The sequence below is a fragment of the Myxine glutinosa genome, chromosome 2 (genome assembly GCF_964187855.1).
Source record: "Myxine glutinosa chromosome 2, kmMyxGlut1.1, whole genome shotgun sequence".
In the NCBI taxonomy this organism is placed as follows: Eukaryota; Metazoa; Chordata; class Myxini; order Myxiniformes; family Myxinidae; genus Myxine; species Myxine glutinosa.
This window is the reverse complement of record NC_136262.1, coordinates 270,247,582-270,270,206: the sequence shown is the minus strand read 5'-3', so window position 1 is coordinate 270,270,206 and position 22,625 is coordinate 270,247,582. Positions and strand designations below refer to the sequence as shown.

At 51.7% G+C, this 22,625-nt stretch overlaps 1 protein-coding gene across 2 annotated transcripts in view; it reads left to right on the top strand.

The window, feature by feature from the left end:
* The window catches only part of GNE (glucosamine (UDP-N-acetyl)-2-epimerase/N-acetylmannosamine kinase), a 169,299-nt gene that overhangs the window by 51,987 nt on the left and 94,687 nt on the right, over window positions 1-22,625 (top strand). For both annotated transcript variants that reach the window (XM_078772556.1, XM_078772555.1), the window contains exons 8-11: window positions 1,906-2,127; window positions 2,215-2,400; window positions 9,036-9,116; window positions 13,493-13,752. In XM_078772556.1, coding sequence (XP_078628682.1) covers window positions 1,906-2,127; window positions 2,215-2,400; window positions 9,036-9,116; window positions 13,493-13,728 — 725 coding nt within the window. In that variant the 3' untranslated portion in view covers window positions 13,729-13,752. The remainder of the gene's footprint in view (window positions 1-1,905; window positions 2,128-2,214; window positions 2,401-9,035; window positions 9,117-13,492; window positions 13,753-22,625) is intronic.

Sequence of the window (22,625 nt, the reverse complement as noted above, 5' to 3'; positions counted from 1 at the left end):
TTTTAATGATAATTATGACATCATAGATCACGTGCTACATGCGCCATCTTGGAAAAGCTGAAAAACATTGCACCTCTATCTCCGAAACGCCTCCATGTAAAAATTGAAAGGTGGCTCATTGTAAAGTACTCGCCATGGGGAATACGTCACATACCTTGATGATGATGTCATGGGTGCCTTCTGTGTGACGTCATAAATTGACAAGTAGAACGCTTGATCCGACCAGTTTGAAATTTCTTTTGTGATCTCGGGATAAATTGGTCGAGGAAAAAATTGATAATTTGCAAACTACAAATTGTGAGATTTCGTTTCTTTGGTGAGAGAGAACCTTACGTTATAAATATTTATTTATTTGTTATTTATTTATTTATGTACCCAGACATTGTAGTGTGGTCGGTCTCTGTTCCAGTTTGGCCTCAAAATTTATTGTTTATTGAGTCCTAAATTAGCTCTGCTCAGAGGTGTGGATTTGCCTTCCATTGGCCCTTGTGACTTCATCTGTGGTCACATGATTATCTATCTATAATTCCACTAATCTCTGTGTGTATGTTTGTTTGTACGTTTGTTTGTTTGTTTGTATGTCTGTGACCGCTGTTTCTCGACAACTACCGGTCCGATATACTTGAAACTTGCCAGGTATATTGCTGGGGACCCGAGGATGTGCCTTTTCAAGGTTTCATATTAATCGGACAATTACTTACCGAGCTATGTCCAAAAAACGATTCAACCAATCAGAGAGCAGCGAGCTATCGCGTGTGCCGAACGTGGCGGACACACTCTGCCTCGGGTGGCACATTTGAGAGCGTATTCATTTATTTCACGTTTGCAAACTATGTTGCCGTTAAACTATGTTTTAAAACTAATAAAAACTAATTTGCGATTCATCGTAACTGCGATATACGACCTTCCGGACAGTGAGGACTGCACTTCCGGCATCCAATCACAGAACGCGTTATTGCGTAGGCGTGGCCGATGTGAGAGCGAGCTGATGCTGAGCCCAGCGCGTGCGCCATTACGGTACGTAATTCGATTTCTTCCGGAGAAAATAATAATTTCTCGATTTCTTATGCGCATTATTTCTCCCAATTCAGTCAGAGCGAAGGGCGGAAGCGAAGAGCGTTGTTTTTTTTGTTTACGGGCGTACGGGCGGGGTAGAGCGTACGGGTAGCGTTTTTTTTTTTTTTTGGCACATTTGAGAGCGTATTCATTTATTTCACGTTGGCAAACTATGTTGCCGCTATGTTGGCGTTAAACTATGTTTTAAAACTAATTAAAACTAATTTGCGATTCTTTCGCTTTCCTGCGCATTTGTGCACGCTATGGCGATTTCTTTACCAAACTCCGCTAGCCGTTAGCTTTGGACCAAACCATTTCATGTAAATAGAGGGGGGGGATTGTCACCGTACTCGCAAGCCGTTAGCTTTGGACCAAACCATTGCATGTAAATAGAGGGGGGGGGGGGGGGGGATATACTTTTAGATATATATATAGTACGGGCATGCCCTAGTACATATAAAGAGGTGAGGGTCAAGGATGGAAATTGAGAAATGGGAAAGTTCAGACTTGGTAGAGGAGTGAGAAAAGTGTATGAAGATTGGGACAGGAAGGGAATATAATGGGTAGGAAAAGGAGAGATGTGGGTGGGGGGGGGTGGGTGGTGTGTGTGTGTGTGTGTGTATGTGTGTGTGTGTGTGTGTGTGTGTGTGTGTGTGTGTGTGTGTGTGTGTGTGTGTGTGTGGGGGGGGGGGGGGGTTAGTGGGGGGTTGGGGATGAGATTGAGAATAGATATATACATAGATATATATTTTTTTTTTTTAGGTGTGCATCAATATGACCTGCTTGCTGTTTCCTCCTGCTGGATCCTTCGTCAATGTGCATGTGAATGGTATTTCTGCCTTTCTGCAGGTATTTCGACAGGAGGCCGGGTGGATTCTGACAAAGGCATCATTTTGCACTCCACCAAGGTCATCAACGAGTGGAACTCTGTTGATCTGGTGACCCCAATCTCAGATACTTTGCACCTCCCTGTATGGATAGACAATGATGGAAATTGTGCAGCTTTGGCAGAACAGAAATTTGGACATGGAAGAGGCATCAAGGACTTTGTGTCTGTTATCACTGGAACAGGTATTGACCGTATGTTGGGCATGTTGGGGTTCAGGCTCCTAGCACGGATACCCCTTTGAGTCTGACGAATTGTGCGTTCATTATCAGGCATTGGAGGTGGCATTGTGCATCATGGGGAGCTGATACATGGGAGTTCTTTCTGCGCCGCTGAGCTGGGTCACATCGTTGTGGACATGGAAGGGCCGGAGTGTGCGTGCGGCAGCAGGGGTTGCATCGAGGCATTTTCATCAGGGATGGCATTGCAACGAGAGGCACAATTATTATTAAACACAGGTAGAATTACATCGGTGATGCGTGCCATCGATTTAGATTGCTGAAGGTTCACGATTACTTTTTAAGATATGGAGGCATTGCAGTGGGAAATGGAAGACTTAGGTCAGGTGTGCTTGCTTGGCTGTTGTGCTATCCATTTGAAGAATGATGAGAAGTGAAGGTGGGAGTGTTTTAGAGGTACACACAGTACTTGTCAGGTGGTATCCCAGAGTTGAAGCTGTTCCTAGATTTTCCTAAAGCATGTGTCCTCTTGGGGCCGAAGCTTATGCTGTGTGTTTGTTCAATGGTCATAATTATGTATTGTTGTGGTCATTCGGTCTTCCCAGTTACCTGGTTTGAATCTGACGAGTCTCCTCAATGTGACCGTAATGTCAACCGTTTTGAAGGCGGCCCTTGTAGAGGGGTCAATATATGGTTGAACCCCCAAAAAATTGATACAAAAGATTTTTCAATGGGTTCTGGTACCATTGGGCATGCTAAATAACATACTAAAAATCTAGTAACATCTGACTTCCGGAAAGGGGTCATTTTCAAGATGGCGTCCAAGATGGCCGCCGGGAGCTGTAAATGGCCATATTAAAGCGCGGCGTTACGCGCGCTGCTTGTGAGCAAGGAGGAAGCGGACAAGCGGTAACATATAAACGTCTTTATTGTAAGACTACACTGTAACACTGTACTGTCCCGGGCTGGGCGCCCGGTGTATATCATGAGGCCACGCCTACCCCTGGTGCGTGGCCACCGCCCACTTGGTGCGCGGAATGATGTCACCACGCCAGTGGGCTTTTGTGTCCGCCACACGCGCCCCCCCAGAATTCCCGCGCACCTGGAGGGCCAGTTTGCGGGGCAGACGAATGACCCGGCTGAAGCGCCCCCTGGCGATCGGCGGCGTCCGGGGTGCAGGGATGCCAGGTGGGATGCCCCTGGCTGCCCCTGGGATGGGTGCAGGACCGGGGGGCGGCGTGGCGGCGGGGCTGGGCGGTGCCGGGGGTCCGCCCGCAGGAGGGCGGCCCCGACGTGGGGGTCGGGCCACTGGCGGTGGATGGTCCACATCGAGGTGGGCCGGCTTGAGGCGGTCTACCGAAACGCGGTCAGGAGTACCGCCGATGTCCAGGGTGAAGTGCTTCGCCCCGGTCTCCAGCACGCGGAAAGGCCCGTCGTACGGGGGCCGCAGTGGTGTCCGATGGGCATCGTGGCGGACGAAGACGTACTCCGCCGTGCGAAGCTCCGGGGCGACGTGCGTCGGTGGGTGCCCGTGACATGCCGTTGGCACCGGGGCGAACCTCTGGGCGGTCTCTTGTAGAGCGGAGCGCTGCTGTGCCGCGGACCATGGTGCCGTGGAGTCGGGGAGGAACTCGCCCGGCACCCGCAGCGGTTGCCCGAAGACCAATTCCGCCGCGGATGCGCGCAGGTCCTCCTTGGGCGCCGTCCGGAGGCCCAGCAGGACCCAGGGGAGCCTGTCGACCCAGCCGCCGTCGCGGAGGGTGGCCCGGAGCGCGGCCTTCAATGAGCGGTGAAATCGCTCACACAGGCCGTTAGCCTGGGGATGGTAGGCCGTGGTTCGGTGCAGCCGGACCCCGAGCCCCTGCGCAACCGCCCCCCAGAGCTCCGAGGTGAACTGGGGGCCGCGGTCGGATGAGATGTCTGAGGGGGCGCCGAACCGGGCGACCCAGGTGGCGATGAAAGCCTGCGCGACATCGGCCGCCGTTGTCGACGCCAAGGGCACGGCCTCCGGCCACCGGGTGGTGCGGTCCACCATGGTGAGGACGTAGGTGAAACCCCGCGAGGGGGGCAGAGGTCCCACCAGGTCCACGTGGACGTGGTCAAACCGGCGTTCCGGCACCGTGAACGGGGCCAACGGGGCCTGGGTGTGCCGATGCACCTTGGCGCGCTGGCACGCGAGGCACGTCCTGGCCCAGCCGCGGACGGCCTTCCGGAGGCCATGCCAGACGAACTTGTCGGCGATCAGCCTTTGGGAGGCCCTCGCGCCCGGGTGGGACAGGCCGTGGATGGCGTCAAACACCTGGCGCTGCCAGCCCGCGGGCACGATGGGGCGAGGACGCCCGAGGGAGACGTCGCACAAGAGGGCCGCGCCCGCGCCGTCAAACGGCACCTCGGTGACGCGGAGGCCCGTGACGGCGGTCCGCAAGGCCTGGACGTCGGGGTCAGCGGCCTGGTCCGCTGCCATCCGGGCATAGTCGATGCCGAGGTGGACTGCGTGGGCGACGGCCCGGGAAAGGCAATCCGCCACCGGGTTGTCCTTCCCCGCGACGTGCTGGATGTCCGTCGTGTACTCGGACACGGCCGAGAGGTGACGCTGCTGCCGGGCCGACCACGGCTCGGTGACTTTGCCCATCGCAAAGATCAGCGGCTTGTGGTCGACGAAGGCAGTGAACGCCCGGCCCTCGAGCAGATGGCGGAAGTGCCTGACCGCCAAGTGAAGTCCGAGCAACTCGCGGTCGAAGGTACTGTAACGGCGTTCGGGCGGGCGAAGCTGCCGGCTAAAGAACGCCAGCGGTTGCCAAGCTCCACGCACCCATTGCTCATGCACTGTGCCCACCGCGTAGTCCGAGGCATCGGTGGTGAGGGCGATCGGTGCATCGGGCGCCGGGTGCGCGAGCATGGTGGCGTTAGCCAAAGCGAGCTTCGCGCCCGTGAACGCCGTGTCCATCTGCTCGGTCCAGGTAACGTCGCCTTTGCCCGGCTTACCTCGGAGAGCTTCGTGCAGGGGGCGCAGGAGCTGGGCGATACGGGGCAGGAACCGATGGTAAAAGTTCACCATGCCCAGGAACTCCTGCAGCCCTCTGATCGTGCGGGGGCGCGGAAACCCCTTCACCGCCTCCACCTTGGCCGGTAGGGGGACGGCTCCGTGCCTGGTGACACGGTGCCCCAGAAAATCGATTGTGGCGGCGCCGAACCGGCACTTTGCGGGGTTCACAATCAGGCCATGCTGGCCCAGGCGTTCGAAGAGCGTGCGGAGGTGGCGTAGGTGCTCTTCGCGGGACGCGCTGGCGACGAGGATATCGTCCAGGTAAACGTAGACAAAATCCAAGTCGCGCAGGACGCTGTCCATCAGTCGCTGGAACGCCTGAGCCGCATTCTTCAGACCGAAGGGCATGCGCAAGAACTCGAAGAGTCCGAATGGCGTGATGACCGCCGTCTTCGGGACGTCCTCCGGCCTGACGGGGACCTGATGGTAGCCGCGTATGAGGTCCACCTTCGAGAAGAAGGACCTGCCCGCCAAACGGGCGGAAAAGTCCTGAATGTGGGGGACGGGGTAGCGGTCGGGAGTCGTGGCGTCATTGAGACGGCGATAGTCCCCGCACGGTCGCCATCCCCCGCCGGGCTTCGGCACGATGTGCAGCGGCGACGCCCAAGCGCTCTCTGAGCGCCGAACGATGCCGAGTCGCTCCAGGGTAGCGAACTCCGCTTTTGCCACCGCCAGCTTCGTCGGCTCGAGGCGGCGTGCCCGGGCGTAGACCGGTGGCCCGACGGTGGGGATGTGATGGGCCACCCCGTGCTTGACGGCCCCCGCCGAGAAGGTGGGCCGCGTGAGGGCCGGGAAGCCGGCGAGGAGGCGGGTGAATGCGTCCGCTGCCGGAAGCGTACAGACCAACGTGGCCGGAACCAAATCGTTCGGCAAGCCGCTTGGCAAGCCGCTCGTTGAGCTGGGCAACGCACAAGCGAGCGAGCTGAACGTCTCGGCCTGGACAAGCCGTCTGCGCTTGACGTCGACCAGGAGCCCATTAGCGCACAGGAAGTCCGCGCCAAGCAGTGCCATGGGCACGTCGGCGGTGACGAACGTCCATCGGAAAACCTGCCCTCCAAACCGCAGAGAGAGGCAGCGTTTTCCGTACGTACGGATGGGCGTCCCGTTCGCGGCAAGCAGCGCGGGGCCCCCACCCGCGGCGTGCTTGTCTGACGTGCCGGCGGGAATGACACTCACCTGCGCTCCCGTGTCGCACAGGTAACGGCGCCTGGAGAAGGTGTCCGTTATGAACAGCAGGCTGTTCGAATGGCTGGTGCTCATCGCCACTATTGAGCGCCGGCCCGGGCGTTTCCCGACCCGTTGAAGGAGCACGGCGGATGACACCGCCGAGCTTCGTGGCCGAACTTGGCATGGAACCAGCACCGGGTGGTGGAGCTGGAGGAGCGCGGCTGGCTCCGCCAGGCCGGTGGAGTTGGCGGGTTTCCCCGCGGTGGCGGTTTTCGCCGCGGCGGTGGGCGGGGCGTGGCGGCGTTCACGAGGTGCGTATCAGCATGCTGCTGAACATCAGCGTGCTGTAGAAGCTGATGCTGTGGAACATGCTGCTGAACATCAGCGTCGAGGGCCGTGACGGCCACGCCGACGCTCGCCCGCATGTCCGAAGCGGCGAAGTACCTGTCCGCCTCGGCCGCCAATGCTCGGGGTTCCGTTAGCTCGGTCCCGGCCAACGCGAGGCGGACCTGCGCTGGAAGTTGGCGCCGGAAAAGCGCCCGGAATAGCGAACCGGGGGCTTCGTCGCCCAACAGTGACAGCATATGGTCCATTCGGACCGACGGGCGCGTCTCACCGAGCTCGGGGAGATCCAGGAGGCGGTCGGCCCGTGCGTCGTCCGTAAGGCCGAACGTGGCTAGGAGTAGCCGCTTGAGTGCCTCGTACTTGTGGCCGTTCGGTGGGTGGCGAAGGACGGACACAACTCGAGCGGCCGTGCCGGGCCCGAGGGAGGCGACGACGTGGCAATAGCGCGTGTCATCGCCGGTGAGGCGCCGAAGCTGAAATTGGGCTTCGGCCTGGACGAACCAGACTTCGGCCTGAGCCTCCCAAAATTCCGGAAGTTTGACGAAGTCGGCCATGGCGATGGCGTCGCGTGTGGAAGGATCGCTCCAGCAGATCCAACGTCGAGGGTCACCAGTAAAGCGCGGCGTTACGCGCGCTGCTTGTGAGCAAGGAGGAAGCGGACAAGCGGTAACATATAAACGTCTTTATTGTAAGACTACACTGTAACACTGTACTGTCCCGGGCTGGGCGCCCGGTGTATATCATGAGGCCACGCCTACCCCTGGTGCGTGGCCACCGCCCACTCGGTGCGCGGAATGATGTCACCACGCCAGTGGGCTTTTGTGTCCGCCACAATATCTCAATTATTATTCAACCTAGAAAGGTGGTTTTGGTGTCTAACCCTAGGTTTTAGGGCCCAAGGAATCCTATTGAATCAATAAAATTACCATCAGTTAATTATTTATTGACAAGTCCAAGATGGCATCCCAAGGTGGCATCCTGATCCACTAAAATGGCTCTGTCGAATAGTCAACGTAGAGAGATTTTTTTCAGTGTGTATACCTAGGTTTAAGGCACCCAGGAAATCATCAAAATTACTTAAATAAGCACAAAGTAATCAGGTAATCCAGTAAGCCAGGTTTACGAGCCCATTAGGCATTTGTTGTCTTGTACAGTTAGTCGCTATTCATCGTCATCCTCCGACTCCACCTCTGCCGGACTTCTTGGTTTGCGTTTTGTATCCCACTGATGGGCCGGATCTGGATTCGGACCTGAATCAAAATCGAATCGGCTTCTTGGTGTTGCCCAACCAACTCCTCCACCTAGTTTTGTCATAACTCGTCCACAACCTTTTGAAACATCCTACTATATATTGTTCTTGACCCCATCTCTTAATGGTGAAGAATCACTTTAAACATTACAAAAAAAAACTCATGTCCGGATGCGGATTTGCATCTCCACCAAAATCTAATTGATTTGTCCTTGTCACACAACTGACCGCTCCACCAAGTTTTGGCCGAATCCGTCCACAACTTTGAGATATCCTGCACACAAACAAACAGGCGTGAAAGAATAACCTCCGTTCACCTTCGGTGGCAGAAGTAATAATAATGGGATTCCATTCCACTTTCCACATAATTCCAGTCCTTGTTAATTTGCTCATGTGACGTTAACTGTACATTGAACTCCATGATGCACTTCCAGGAATCCATGATAACAATGGACATGTGAACAAGGCTTTATATCGACACCTTTATTTGAGCACGTTTTGTCCATCTGCAGCTTCAAATAGCAGGATTTGTTTAAATTGCAGAAAGCCCGTTGAATCTGGATCAGTGGACAGGAAGTAGGAAGAAGGCGTGTTTCTGCCTCATGGGGATATCTGCCAATCACCGCCTTTCACAAAAGCTTGACCTTCGTCTCCAAATTAATCGGCATCATTTTTTTCTGTTCCAAATTGTTCTTTCTTCACATTTTGTTAAGTTTTGTGCTGGTATGAGGATCCTCATCGTGTTTTATTGAAGCTCTAAGTCGACTCGACCTCTTTTGAATGTCTGGTGAGGTAGGATTACTGATGACGGAGGTGTTTAAATCCTATTTTGGAGTAGAAGCGGTGGTTATAACTGATGAATAATTAATCCCACCCAGGCCAATTTGAATTGGTGAAAATGGTCGACACTCAATTTTTGTTTTTAATTGATGAGAAACCATTATCGTTGTTGCTCTCAACCAAGAAATATAAAAGACCTTTATTTATCTGCGTTCATCTCTTCATTGTAGTTGTTCATGAATGTTCTATTCCTGATCCTTCATATAATCTCTGTTCAAGCTTTATAATGATGAAAATTCATTTAAGATACCTTTTTTGTTGCTTTAGCTGCAAAGGATGTTTCGGCTTTGCACCTCATTCAAGCTGCAAAGTGTGGGAATGAAAAGGCACAAAGAGTCCTGAATAAAGGTAAGCTTGCAGTTTGTCCTTTCCATCAGTGATCGACGTGAAAACCTGCCGGGGGAACGTGGAATGTGGAAAGAGCTGGGGGATTGTCGTGGAATTTGGAAAGAGCTGGGGGATTGTTGTGAAAAGAGCTGGGGGATTGGAGTGGAATGTGGAAAGAGCTGGGGGATTGGAGTGGAATGTGGAAAGAGCTGGGGGATTGCAGTGGAATGTGGAAAGAGCTGGGGGATCGTTGTAGGATATAGAAAGAGCCGGGGCATCACTGTGGAAAGAGCCAAGCCGGGGGGGGGGGGGGGGAGTTGTCTTGGGACGTTGAAAGTGCCGTTGGCTCGTCGCGGGACGTTGAAAGTGCTGTGGGGTCGTCGCGGGACGTTGAAAGTGCCGTGGGGTCGTTGCGGGACGTTGAAAGTGCCGTGGGGTCGTTGCGGGACGTTGAAAGTGCCGTGGGGTCGTCGCGGGACGTTGAAAGTGCCGTGGGGTCGTCGCGGGACGTTGAAAGTGCCGTGGGGTCGTCGCGGGACGTTGAAAGTGCCGTGGGGTCGTCGCGGGATGTTGAAAGTGCCGTGGGGTCGTATCGTCGCGGGACGTCGAAAGTGCCGGGGGTCGTATCGTCGCGGGACGTCGAAAGTGCCAGGGAGTTGTATCGTCGCGGGACGTCGAAAGTACCGGGGGGGGTCGTATCATCGCGGGACGACGAAAGTGCCGGGGGGTCGTATCGTCGTGGGACGTCAAGAGTGCCGGGGGATCGTACTGTCACGGGACTGCGAAAGTGCCGGGGGGTCGTATCGTCGCGGGACGTCGAAAGTGCCGGGGGGTCGTATCGTCGCGGGATGTCGAAAGTGCCGGGGATTCGTATCGTCGCGGGACGTCGAAAGTGCAGGGGGGGTCGTATCGTCGCGGGACGTCGAAAGTGCCGGGGGGTCGTATCGTCGCGGGACGTCGAAAGTGCCGGGGGTTCGTATCGTCGCGGGACGTCGAAAGTGCCGGCGGGTCGTATCGTCGCGGGATGTCGAAAGTGCCGGGGATTCGTATCGTCGCGGGACGTCGAAAGTGCAGGGGGGGTCGTATCGTCGCGGGACGTCGAAAGTGCCGGGGGGTCGTATCGTCGCGGGACGTCGAAAGTGCCGGGGGTTCGTATCGTCGCGGGACGTCGAAAGTGCCGGGCGGTCGTATCGTCGCGGGACGTCGAAAGTGCCGGGGGATCGTATCGTCTCGGGACGTCGAAAGTGCCGGGGGATCGTATCGTCTCGGGACGTCGAAAGTGCCGGGGGATCGTATCATCGCAGGATGTCGAAAGCACTGGGGGATCGCTGGGGGATCATCGTGGGACGTCGAAAGTGCCGGGGGGTCGTCGCGGGACGTCGAAAGTGCCGGGGGGATCGTATCGTCTCGGGACGTCGAAAGTGCCGGGGGATCGTATCGTCTCGGGACGTCGAAAGTGCCGGGGGATCGTATCATCGCGGGATGTCGAAAGCACTGGGGGATCGCTGGGGGATCATCGTGGGACGTCGAAAGTGCCGGTGGGTCGTCGCGGGACGTCGAAAGTGCCGGGGGGTCGTATTGTCGCGGGACGTCGAAAGTGTCGGGGGGTCGTATCGTCGCGGGACGTTGAAAGTGCCGGGGGGGTCGTATCGTCGCGGGATGTCGAAAGTGCCGGGGGGTCGTATCGTCGCGGGACGTCGAAAGTGCCGGGGGGTCGTATCGTCGCGGGACGTCGAAAGTGCCGGGGGGTCGTATCGTCACGGGATGTCAAAAGTGCCGGGGGGTCTTATCGTCGCGGGACGTCGAAAGTGCCGGGGTATCGTCTCGGGACGTCGAAAGTGCCGGGGGATCGTATCGTCGCGGGATGTCGAAAGCACTGGGGGATCGCTGGGGGATCATCGTGGGACGTTGAAAGCGCCGGGGGATGGCCGGGGGATCATCGTGGGAGGTTGAAAATGCCGAGGGATCGTCGTGGGAAGTGCCATGGATTGTCATTGTCGTCATGGGATGTTGAAAGTGCGGGGGGATCGTCATGAAAAGTGCCATGGATTGTCGTCGATGTGGGATGTTGAAAGTGCCGGGGGATCGTCGTGGCAAGTGCCATGGATCGTCGTCGTCGTGTGATGTTGAAAGTGCCGGGGGATCGTCTTGGGAAGTGCTATGGATCGTCGTCGTGGGATGTTGAAAGTGCCGGAGGATCGTCGTGGAAAGTGCCATGGATTGTTGTCGTCATGGGATGTTGAAAGTGCCGGGGGATCGTCGTGGAAAGTGCCATGGATCGTCGTGGGATGTTGAAAGTGCCGGAGGATCGTCGTGGAAAGTGCCATGGATTGTCGTCGTGGGATGTTGAAAGTGCCGGGGGATCGTCGTGGAAAGTGCCATGGATCGTCGTCGTCGTGGGATGTTGAAAGTGCCGGGATCGTCGTGGGATGTTGAAAGTGCCGGGGTTCGCCGTGGAAAGTGCCATGGATTGTCGTCGTCGTGGGATGTTGAAAGTGCCGGGGGATCGTCGTGGAAAGTGCCATGGATCGTCATCGTGGGATGTTGAAAGTGCCTGGGGATTGTCGTGGAAAGTGCCATGGATTGTCATCGTCGTGGGATGTTGAAAGTGCCGGAGGATCGTCATGGAAAGTGCCATGGATCGTCGTCGTGGGATGTTGAAAGTGCCGGGGGATCGTCGTGGAAAGTGCCATGGATCGTCGTCGTCGGATGTTGAAAGTTCCCGGGGATCGTCGTGGAAAGTGCCATGGATTGTCGTCATCGTGGGATGTTCAAAGTGCCGGAGGATCGTCGTGGAAAGTGCCGGGGGATCGTCGTGGTTGGTGGGAAGTGCCGGGAGAGTGTCGTGGGGTGTGGGAAATGGCAGGGGGGTGGTCATTGTGGGTTGTGGGAAGTGCTGGGGAATTATCTTGGGGTGTGTCGGATGGCAAGGCTAACCCCCGCTCTAGCAGGGAACATGGCCTTAAAATGCATGTTGTGTTGTGTTGTTGTGTCGGATGGCAATGTACAAAAGAGCACGCACAGCTGTAAGGACGAAGGACGGGAACAGTGGTGAGTTTGAGGTGAAGGTGGGAGTGCATCAGGGGTCGGTACTAAGTCCACTACTATTTGTAGCTGTGATGGAGGTGCTGGCTCAGACCGTAAAGGAGGGTTTACCGTGGGAGTTGTTGTATGCAGATGATCTGGTGTTGATTGCGGAAAGTATGGATGGACTGAAGGAAAAGATGAACAAGTGGAAGGAATGTATGGAGACAAAAGGTCTGAAGGTGAATATCGGAAAGACAAAGGTGATGGCAAGTGGTAAAGCATGTGGTGAGGTGGAAAGAACTGGGAAGTGGCCGTGTGCTGTGTGCAGGAAGGGTGTCGGAGTGAACTCCATTCAATGTACAATGTGTGCTGAGTGGGTTCATCAAAAATGTAGTGGTCTGAGGGTCATTAACCAGTGTGGCAGCTACATTCAAATGTAAGGTGTGCACAGAGGGAGCTGCAGATGGAGGAAATGTTGAGTTGGATCTTGGAGACGGCGTGAAGCTGGAAGGTGTGAAAACATTTTGCTACCTCGGAGACATGCTGAATGGAGAAGGTGGATCAGACTCGGCAACGGTTGCTCGAGTGAGATGTGCATGGAAGAAGTTTCGGGAACTGAGTGGCGTGCTGATGAGGAGGAGAGTGTCGCTGAAGCTGAAGGGAAAGGTGTATGCTGCATGTGTGAGAAGTGTTATGATTTATGGGAGCGAGACATGGGTAATGAATGTAGAGCAGCAACGAAGGCTGGAAAGGGTGGAAATGCGAATGGTTCGATGGATGTGCGGAGTATTGTTGAGAGAGAGGAAGACAAATGATGAATTGCGAAAGATGATGGGAATATTGCCTGTGATTGATGCTGTGAAGAGGAACAGGTTGAGATGGTTTGGTCATGTATTGAGGAAGGATGAAAGTGACTGGTTGAGAAGAGTGATGGAAGTTAATGTAGAAGGAAGTAGAGGACGGGGAAGACCGAGAAAGACTTGGCTAAAGATGGTGGAAGAAGAAATGCGGGCAAGGGGGTTAACAAGGAGAGATGCAGAAAATAGGGCAAAATGGAGAAGATTGTCATGGGGACCGCAAGGCTAACCCCCGCTCTAGCAGGGAACATGGCCTTAAAATGCATGTTGTTGTGTAAAGTCCCGTGGGATATGGAAAGAGGTCCGGAGTGGTTGGGGGTTCTGGAAGGTACATGGAGGGTACATGGGGGGGATAGGGGGAGGGGGAGGGTTGGAGGTCTGGAAAGTGTCAGGGCGGGTGGTCTACAAAGTGCCTGTGTGTCGTCGTGGGGTGTGAAAATACTTTTTGGCTGTTTTGTCATGTTTATTGAGTGGTGCGATATGAAATAATCATGCGCATTCTTCTTCTTTTAGCTGGACGTGCACTTGGAGTGGGCATTGTGAACATTCTTCACACAATCAACCCATCTCTTGTGATCCTGTCGGGTGTGTTGGCGTCTGCGTACGAGGAGGCCGTGATAGAGTGGATTGGTCGGCAGGCTCTTCCTTCGGTGCGGAGCGTTCGAGTTTGTATTTCAAACTTAACGGAACCTGCTTTGCTTGGTGCAGCCAGCATGGTATTGGACTATTCAACAAGAAGAGTCTTCTGAATGAAGCCTCAAATGTCTGAATAAGTAAGTGCAAAGACTTTTCTCTTTGACTGGCCTTTTATTCACAATGACTTTCGTCTTGTAATAATCCTCAGAAAACCTTTACTTATCTTGCTGCATGAGCACCGAAAAGAACCTTGTAGTTCATATATTTTCAACACATTTTGCAGTGAAATATCAACACAATTGTGAAACATTTTGAAGTCTGACAAATAATTGGTCAGGGACATGAGGTGAAAGCAGAAAGGTGTTTGATGACCCTTCAAGTGCAACGTGAGAGGATGTGAAGCCTCCTTGATTCCACACATTTCAAAACATCTCGCACTGAAATGTCTGTTTTATCAATCAATATCAAATAGTACAACTGTGCACTGCATTGCAGCTAACACAGGCTTTCTACTTGCAGTTCTTGTGAAGAATAGTCTGTGCAAACTTTGAAAACGATTTTTATACCGGAATCGAGGCTCATGGATTTTTATACAGGAATCGAGGCTCAATAACTGACGGATGGCTGAAGGGATACAAGTCAGACTTGGAAGAAGTATGTATAACGATGCAAGGATTAGCTGATTAGATTATAGGATCAAGAAGTCAAAGGTCAGAGGTCCCGTTCGGTTAAAATCTGTAACCGAGCTAACTTGTGAACGAGTGATCAGAAATTTGGTATTGGTATGCATAATGGTGTAAAGGTGAACTGATTAGATTTCAAGGGCAAAGGTCAGAGGTCATGTCAGGTAAAAAATGTGATACTTGAGAATGGCTAAAGGGATTTAAGTCAAACTTGGACAAATATGAACATAATGATGTAATGTGGGCGGAGACATATCGGTCGACGTCGTAAGGTGTGCACATGCATAGAGACACGCACAGGCACGCATGCACAGGCACGCATATGCCAGCAGCTTGATGGGTCGTTCGAGATGAGAAACCCCAACCCCGGTTAGTCTAGCACGCAAATAAACCAGTAAGGGTTCGATGGAGAGAGCATAGAGCAACCCAGAGAGAGGGCAACCTTGTCGAATTCCCCTGTAAACAGGCAATAATAATAATAACTAGCCGAAACCCGTGGAACATCCACGGAAGGGAGGATGTGGTGTATGGATAGAGTGTACCATTATGGATGGCATAGGGGATTTGCTTGTCCGAGTAAGAGTTCGGAAGAAAGATGAGAATGAAGAGTGCGGATATGAACAACGATCGCCGACACCGGCACAAATGCATGCTCTGGATTGTCCACTCAGTGGACGGCTTGCTTTCGCCTTCGCCTGTCCAATCAGCGGACGGCTTGCTTCGCCTTCGCCCAGCAGACGCCAATAGGATGGCGTCGTAAGATAGCGTCGTATCGGCAGTTAATCGGATGCTTTTGGGCCCTAACTTCGGCTAATTCAGATTTTTCGAGTATGGCTGTACGTGATAAACAAAGAGCGCGGTTCGTAGATCGTAAATCCATTAGTGCCGTGGGCATCGGGTCACTGGGTGCGGCGTAAAAGGGATAACAAAGTCGAGTCCTTACGCTATTATTATATAGATAATAAAGGAGTCTTATATAGCCCCATCAAGCAGAGTAAACTACCCTCATGGCGCTTTACGTTATCATGCGAACGCACACACACTGCACACACATACAAAAACATACACACACACACACACACACACACACACACACACACACACACACACACACACACACACACACACACACACACACCTTCACTCTTGCCCTATTCCTCTCCCTCCCCATTCAAAACCCACAGATGTGTACTCCCCCTCCTCCTCCCCTCCCTCCCCCGCACATGTACACAGACATACTCTCGATCTCTGTCCCACCTCAAACCAAAGGGAAAACAGGACTTGGACTTTGAAAGATTTTGAAAGAAGGCAAGGGTGTAACAAGTTCATTGTTTATTTTATGCACACTAGAAATATTATTGTACAGCATTTTAATATAAGAAATGAAGGTCGGACCAAGTCCAAACCGCTCGAACACTTTAAAGAGGTACCGATGGTCAACGTGATCGAAGGCCTTCTCCTGATCAAGGAGAAGTAGTCCCAAATCTGTGGGGTTTTCTTTGCACAGTTCGATCATGTCTCTTGCAAGGGAGATGTTGTCATAGATGGAGCGTTTGGATACACAATAGCATTGGTCTTTCAACAATGAGGAGAGATGAGTAAGTCGCGATGCCAGGGCTTTTGAGAATATCTTGTAGTCTGTGCATAGCAAAGAGATTGGGTGCCAGTTTTGAAGATAGAGCAAGTCTCCTTTCTTTGGGATGAGGGTTGAGAATAGCCCGTCGGCAACTCTGAGGGAGCTCTCCAAGCTTTCAGCTTGCGTTCAGGGTGTTGAGTTCAGGACCCAATAAATGCCAAAATTTCTTATAAAATTCAGTCGTAAGTCCATCCAATCCTGGCGCTTTCCCAACGGCAAGGCTGTGCAGAGCGGCGCCAAGTTCGTCTGAGGTAATGGGCCCCTCCAGGTGGGAACGTTCACCTTCACACAACACTGGCAGGCCTACGGAGATGGAGGCGACACTGACGGAATGTACATGCTCCATCGAATATATTTTGGAGAAATATTCCTGAGCAAAATTGAATCGCTGATTGGGATAAAGTGGTGGATGGGTCTGCCAATTGCAATTGAGAGAGAGCTGCTTACTCAGAAGGTGTTTCTCTAAAAAGAAATACATCTGTCTCGGTGGTCAACGAGGTACCGATGGTACATCTGTCTCGCTCAGGTGCGACGCCCACATCTGAACTATAACACCATGTGCATTCCTCTTGGAAGATCTCGCTAGAAAGATTCAAATTCCTGGATGAAATAGAAGTGTTTGGTTGAACTATTATTAAATTTCCAATGAGAACTCGCTGGACATGGTTTAGGAAGTTTTTAAAAAATTTTTATTATGTATACTTGGTCGAGGCTCATGTAAGAGCTAACACATAGAACATATAATAAAGGGAGCAGGATACAAGTGGGGGGTTGGGAGGGGGGCAGCACAACAACAGCAGAGAACAGGGACATCGGGAAATTTGTGGAAAGAAGACGGCTGGAGCGGGGAACACTGGATACGGGGTAAACAGGATGGGCACCACAGGGGATTTCAGGAAAGAAAACGGGGAATTTGAATGAGGTGGATTTGGGGTGGATTAACAGGGATAGAAAAGATCAAGGTTTTGGATGGGGGAGGATAAGAAAAACGGCTCCAAGCTGGCCTCCAAAGCCAGTCGCCGACTGGGCATCCTCCGTCGTGCGAAGTCCTTCCTTGGCACACCTGAGCTCCTCACCACATACAAGGCTTTCATCCGCAGCTCAATGGAGTACTGCTCTCCCCTCTGGGCTGGTGCTCCTGCCTCACACCTAGCTCGTCTTCACGCTGTTGAAACCAGAGCGTTCAGAATCATTGGAATCTCCCGCGATGACGCTATCTCCGAGGGCCTTTCACTTACTCACCGCAGGCAGGTTGGTGGTCTTTCCGTCTTCTACCGACTCCTCTCCGGCCTTGCTCCCCCAGCTCTCTCTGGGCTCTGTCCCCCAAATATTCCTACAGGTCGCACAAGATCTGCCTGCAACCCTCTTATGGTTAAACTGCCAAAATCAAGACTCTCTGCTCACCTTCACTCCTTCATTCCTCTTTTCTCCCGCCTCTGGAACAAACTCCCTCACTCTCTTCAATCCCACTCCTCCCTCCAGGTCTTTAAAATGGCTGTTCACCACCATCTCTTATCTTCCCCAATCCAAAACCTTGATCTTTTCTACCCCCGCTGATTTCACCCCAAATCCACTTTTTTGAGGTGCCGACTTCTTTCCTGGAAGTCCTTGGTGTCCTTGCGTTTTATGCCTATCCTGCCTCCCCCCAGGCCCTCTCCTTCCCACCCATCTCCCGATGTCCCTGCTCTCAAATGTTGTGTTTGTGTGCTTCCTCCCCTTCTCTCCCCATCTTGTCGACGGCTCCCCTTTTTATATACTTTGTTTGCTTGTTTGTTTGATTTGTTTGTTTGATAAATGTTCGCTCTTTCACGAGCCTCGACTCTGTATACAAAAAAAAAAGAAAGAAAAAAAAGATATGGTGGTGAACAGCTGTTTTGAAGGCCTGGAGGGAGGAATGGGATTGAAAGTTGAATGACTGCTCGAGCTAGAGAGTGATTGGGCAAACCAGAAGGCACAGGCTTCAGATTTACAAACTCCATTTAATGGACTAGTACTCCCATTCCCTGCGAGAGCAGTAGGAAGGGTCATTCATCTGGGGTATATAGATTACAGTAGATCTACGGTCAGGCCTCAAAAACATATTGGGTGTGTTCATTTACCAAGTTTCTTGTGGTGGGTTAAGCTAACTAAGTGGGTTAATCATTTGAGTAAGCATTCCATTCAAAACTGTTGATGAGGAACGGCTGGCTTGTGGCGAGCGCTAGCAAGCTGCTTGGTAACGGAACACACCACGGGTTTCCTCCCTTAGTTTCATGTTAAACAACAGGAGCGACTGTTTCAAAAGGTAATCATATGTGTTTGTGGTTTATAACATTTTTACTTGTGGTGGAGGCGCTCCCACAAAAACGGCTCGAAGGTATTTATACACGTTAAAACGGTGTTTGTTCAATGAAGAAATGCCCCTTGGGGAGAATCTATATAATAATAGCTTAAGGACTCGACTTTGTTATCCCTTTTACGCCGCACCCAGTGACCCGATGCCCACGGCACTAATGGATTTACGATCTACGAACCGCGCTCTTTGTTTATCACGTACAGACATACTCGAAAAATCTGAATTAGCCGACGCTGGGGCCCAAAAGCATCCGATTAACTGCCGATACGACGCCATCTTACGACGCCATCGTATTGGCGTCTGCTGAGCGAAGGCGAAGCAAGCCGTCCACTGATTGGACAGGCAAAGGCGAAAGCAAGCCGACCACTGAGTGGACAATCCAGAGCATGCATTTGTGCCGGTGTCGGCGATCGTTGTTCATATACGCACTCTTCATTCTCATCTTTCTTCCTAACTCTTACTCGGACAAGCAAATCCCCTATGCTATCCATAATGGTACACTCTATCCATACACCACATCCTCCCTTCCGTGGATGTTCCACGGGTTTCGGCGAGTATATATTGTTACGGACGCGGTTTAGATGTTATTTACCGAGCGGTGGTATTGCCGCGACCGAACAGTTATTCCCCGACTAGACCCCGATTCCACCCAGACGTTGACCAAATCGCGCTATGCTAAATCAATGATGGAAAGGACACAACGACTGGGATAGATGAAACGACGCAAGGGGTACAGTTCTCAAGACCTCCGGAGGAGGGTATAATTACAGTGGTGGAGAAAAGGGGGTAGATTACAAGGTAGTGAGGTAAAGACACAGAAGAGATGGGCACTTAATTACTGTCTTATCTTATCCCAGACAGACCACAGACAAACGGAACAAGGTAGACTTACACAGGGATTGATGGCAGGAATCGACAGGTAGGTTGATAGCACAAGGTGCACCTTGGCTCGGGGACGGGATCAAGCACGGTCCAAGAGATGCAGGGAGGTGTCACAGCGCTCGGAAGGGACGTCTCTCTTGCTTCAAGCTCAGCGCGCATCTGACGTCACCTCCCTCTTCCTGCGCATGCTCAGCAGGGAGTGACACGCCCTCGGCTGGTTGGCTCCTCACCCCTGGGGCCGGTCCGCCGCTTCCATTGGGTGCGGGGGTTACCGGGCTCCGCCCTTGATGAGGAGCTGACAGGGAGCCCCTATTTGGTAACCCCGTCGAGCACATGTTCGATGGCGGCTCGTTGGGAAGGCCTCGTGCCCTCCCAACACCCCCTACCAACCAAGCCGGAGTGAGGACGCGCACTCCCTGTGCACGCCGCTGCCGTTGCTGTTGTTGTTGTTGCTGAACCGTGAGGAAGAGCTGCGGGGAGGTATTGGGAGGTCCTAAACTTCCTAACGGTGCCATACAATCACATTCTGGTGCAACGAAGGGTCAGAATTAATGGAAACGAGTCCTTAACTGACATAGACTAAGAATAACTAGCAAGATGTCCTATAGTTGTCTTACATGAGATGCGGTGAACCTGGGCACGACATTTAATGGGGGAAATAGGGGGAGGTCGGGTCTACAGAGTGTTGTTTACAGAAAATGGGACTAGGGAATGGGGGATTGGGGATAGTTGGGAAGTATTGAGGAAATAGGGGAATATTTACAAGCGGATATGGATGGATGCAAATCCCATATCCGCAACAATATTATTAGTGTTAATATTGTTTTGTAATAACGTTAATATTAGGCCGAAAAATTATATTGCTGGTCTCTGGTCAGACCAAAGTTCCAGAATTGATGCGGCGATCCGTTTTTTTTTTTTTTTTTTTGAAAAGCATGGATTGCACATACTAGGACGTGCCCGTACGTGGGTGCCCGTACGTGCGTGCAAAAAAACATGCGTGCAAACAACAACAACAAAAAAAAACTTTGAAACCACGTGGCAGTAACGACCACAGAACCCCCCCCTCTATTTACATGAAATGGTTTGGTCCATTCGCAACGACCACAGAACCCCCCCCCTCTATTTACATGAAATGGTTTGGTCCATTCGCAAAGCCAAAGCGAACGGCGAACGGCTAAATCGCCATAGCTCGGTAACTACTTGCCCGATTAATATGAAACCTTGAAAAGGCACATCCTCGGGTCCCCAGCAATATACCTGGCAAGTTTCAAGTATATCGGACCCGTGGTTGTCGAGAAACAGCGGTCACAGACACACATACACACAGAGATTACTGGAATTATAGATAGATAAAGGTGTTGTTTTTTTGTGTCCTCATGCCTTGCGGTCCTCCTCATCTGCCGTGGCGCCGTCCAGAGAGAAATTAAAAACAGCCAATGGGACTGGTAGGCCTTTTTGTAAATAATGAACACAAGCTTAAATTATTTTGAAATGTATTTATTCTGAAAATCATTAAGTTCTTCAAGCATATTATAGACTGCCATTTGCCATTTCGTTCTCGAGATCGCCTCGCCGTACCCTCAAACATTCCAATGCGTCGATCGTGTCAACACTGCACATGCGCAAGTGGTCTAACAGGCCGATGGTCTCCCACGATCTCTTCTCCCAGTCCACCAGATTATCACAGACACTTACAACTTCATGACAAACGAGATAAGATCCAGGCCTAACTAACGAGACCACCTGCAGCTCGCTAGGCCTTCTGGTTGCTTCACACGAACCCGACAAAGAACGTCTTTGTTTCAATAAATGACAATATCCATCCGAGGAAAAAGAGTCAGTCCATGAGGAAAGAGGGGGCCAAGAGTTCTCTTTGATCACTACTTAGTGTTGGCAAGTTGGAGGTGAAGAAACGCAAAGCATCATCATCGACATCACTTTCCTTAAACTGAGTGGAGAAGAAATAATGAACTTTTTTTTCTTCCTTTTTTTTGTATACAGAATCGAGGCTCGTGTAAGGGCCAACTTCACTCTTGATATCGTTTTGTGTAGATTTAACATAACCATTTTCGAGTTTCAAAGCCTCCATTTGTCTAGGTTGAGAGTTCAACTTGTCAAAATCTAAGAAGAAGCGAGTATGTGCATCTCGCTTGTCTATGTGATCCATCTGCGGACCATTGCCCCTTTTGCTTGGTCGTCAACCAGGTCATTGAGAATTGACTTTTTTTCCCAATAATAACGTCATTGCTAGGTGTAGAAGCATTTGCGAGATCCAACTGAGGGCCTCAGATTTCTTTTTCTAAAACCATCCTTTCTCTCTTTGCAGGTGAGGATGAGAAATGCGTGAACTGTTGGCAGAATACAGTTATCTGTGCTTTAACATCATCCCACCATATTCCAGAACGAGTAAAATTCATCTTTCTATCTTATTTAATTGCTCCAAATTAATTGAAAGGCCTCACAAAAGTCTTTTTTCCTCTAACAAATTAACATTGAACTTCCAGTAAGGGCTGGCGTGTTTTCGTGGATCAACTTCATGGGAAAGTGACACGAGCAGGTGATCAGAAAAGAAAGAAGGTACTATATCAGACTTTAGTGTTATATTCAACACTGGAGGGTTAACGTAAATACAATCTAGGCCAGCAAAAGTGTGCACATTACTAGCACACCGAAAGACCAGGTAAATTGGTGCAGCCCAGCGTGCTGGATTCTCCAAGCATGGATCAGTCCGACTCTTATCAATTTTTCTAAAGGTTTAGTCGACCTTTGGTGCGGCTCTGCGCCACGCCGTTCCTATCGAGAGCAGGATGAAGGTGCAGTTAGTCACCACTCGTTAGACAACAACAGGTGAGGTCTATAGTAGATGAGAAAGAATCCACTTCCTCAAAGAAGGCAAAATTTTCTGTGCTTTTACTGGGAGCATATACATTTAGAAAAACTCGAACGGCACTCAGCGGAGAGCATACCTCCACCAGGTGAACAGTTTACGTTTTGAATCCCAGAGTAGACCAGAAAATCACAATACAGAATCGCATTTAATAAAATCATCCGTCCATAACTTTTTGAGATATCCTGCCAGGTGAACAGTTTATGTTTTTGGCCCTATCTCTCAATGGTGAAGAATCGCTTTAAAAAATTCGAGTAGCCGGATCCGAATCCGGATCTTCAACCAAAATCGAATCATTTCGTCCTTGTCACATACGCTACATCTCGGTTAGATTTAGTCCGAATCCGTCCACAACTTTTTGAGATGTCTTGTTCACAAACGGGACAGACATGGGTGAAAACATAACCTCCGTCCACCTTTCATGGCGGAGGTAACGAAGGACTTATTAATGACAAATTCCAGGCAGGCCAAATGTCCACCAATAACTTCCTTATAACGGATTTGGGGGGGTGCAAGTGAAGAGGAAATGTAGACTTGAATCCCCCCCGGTGGACGGGTTTACATCACTGAAAAACCATTGCCCT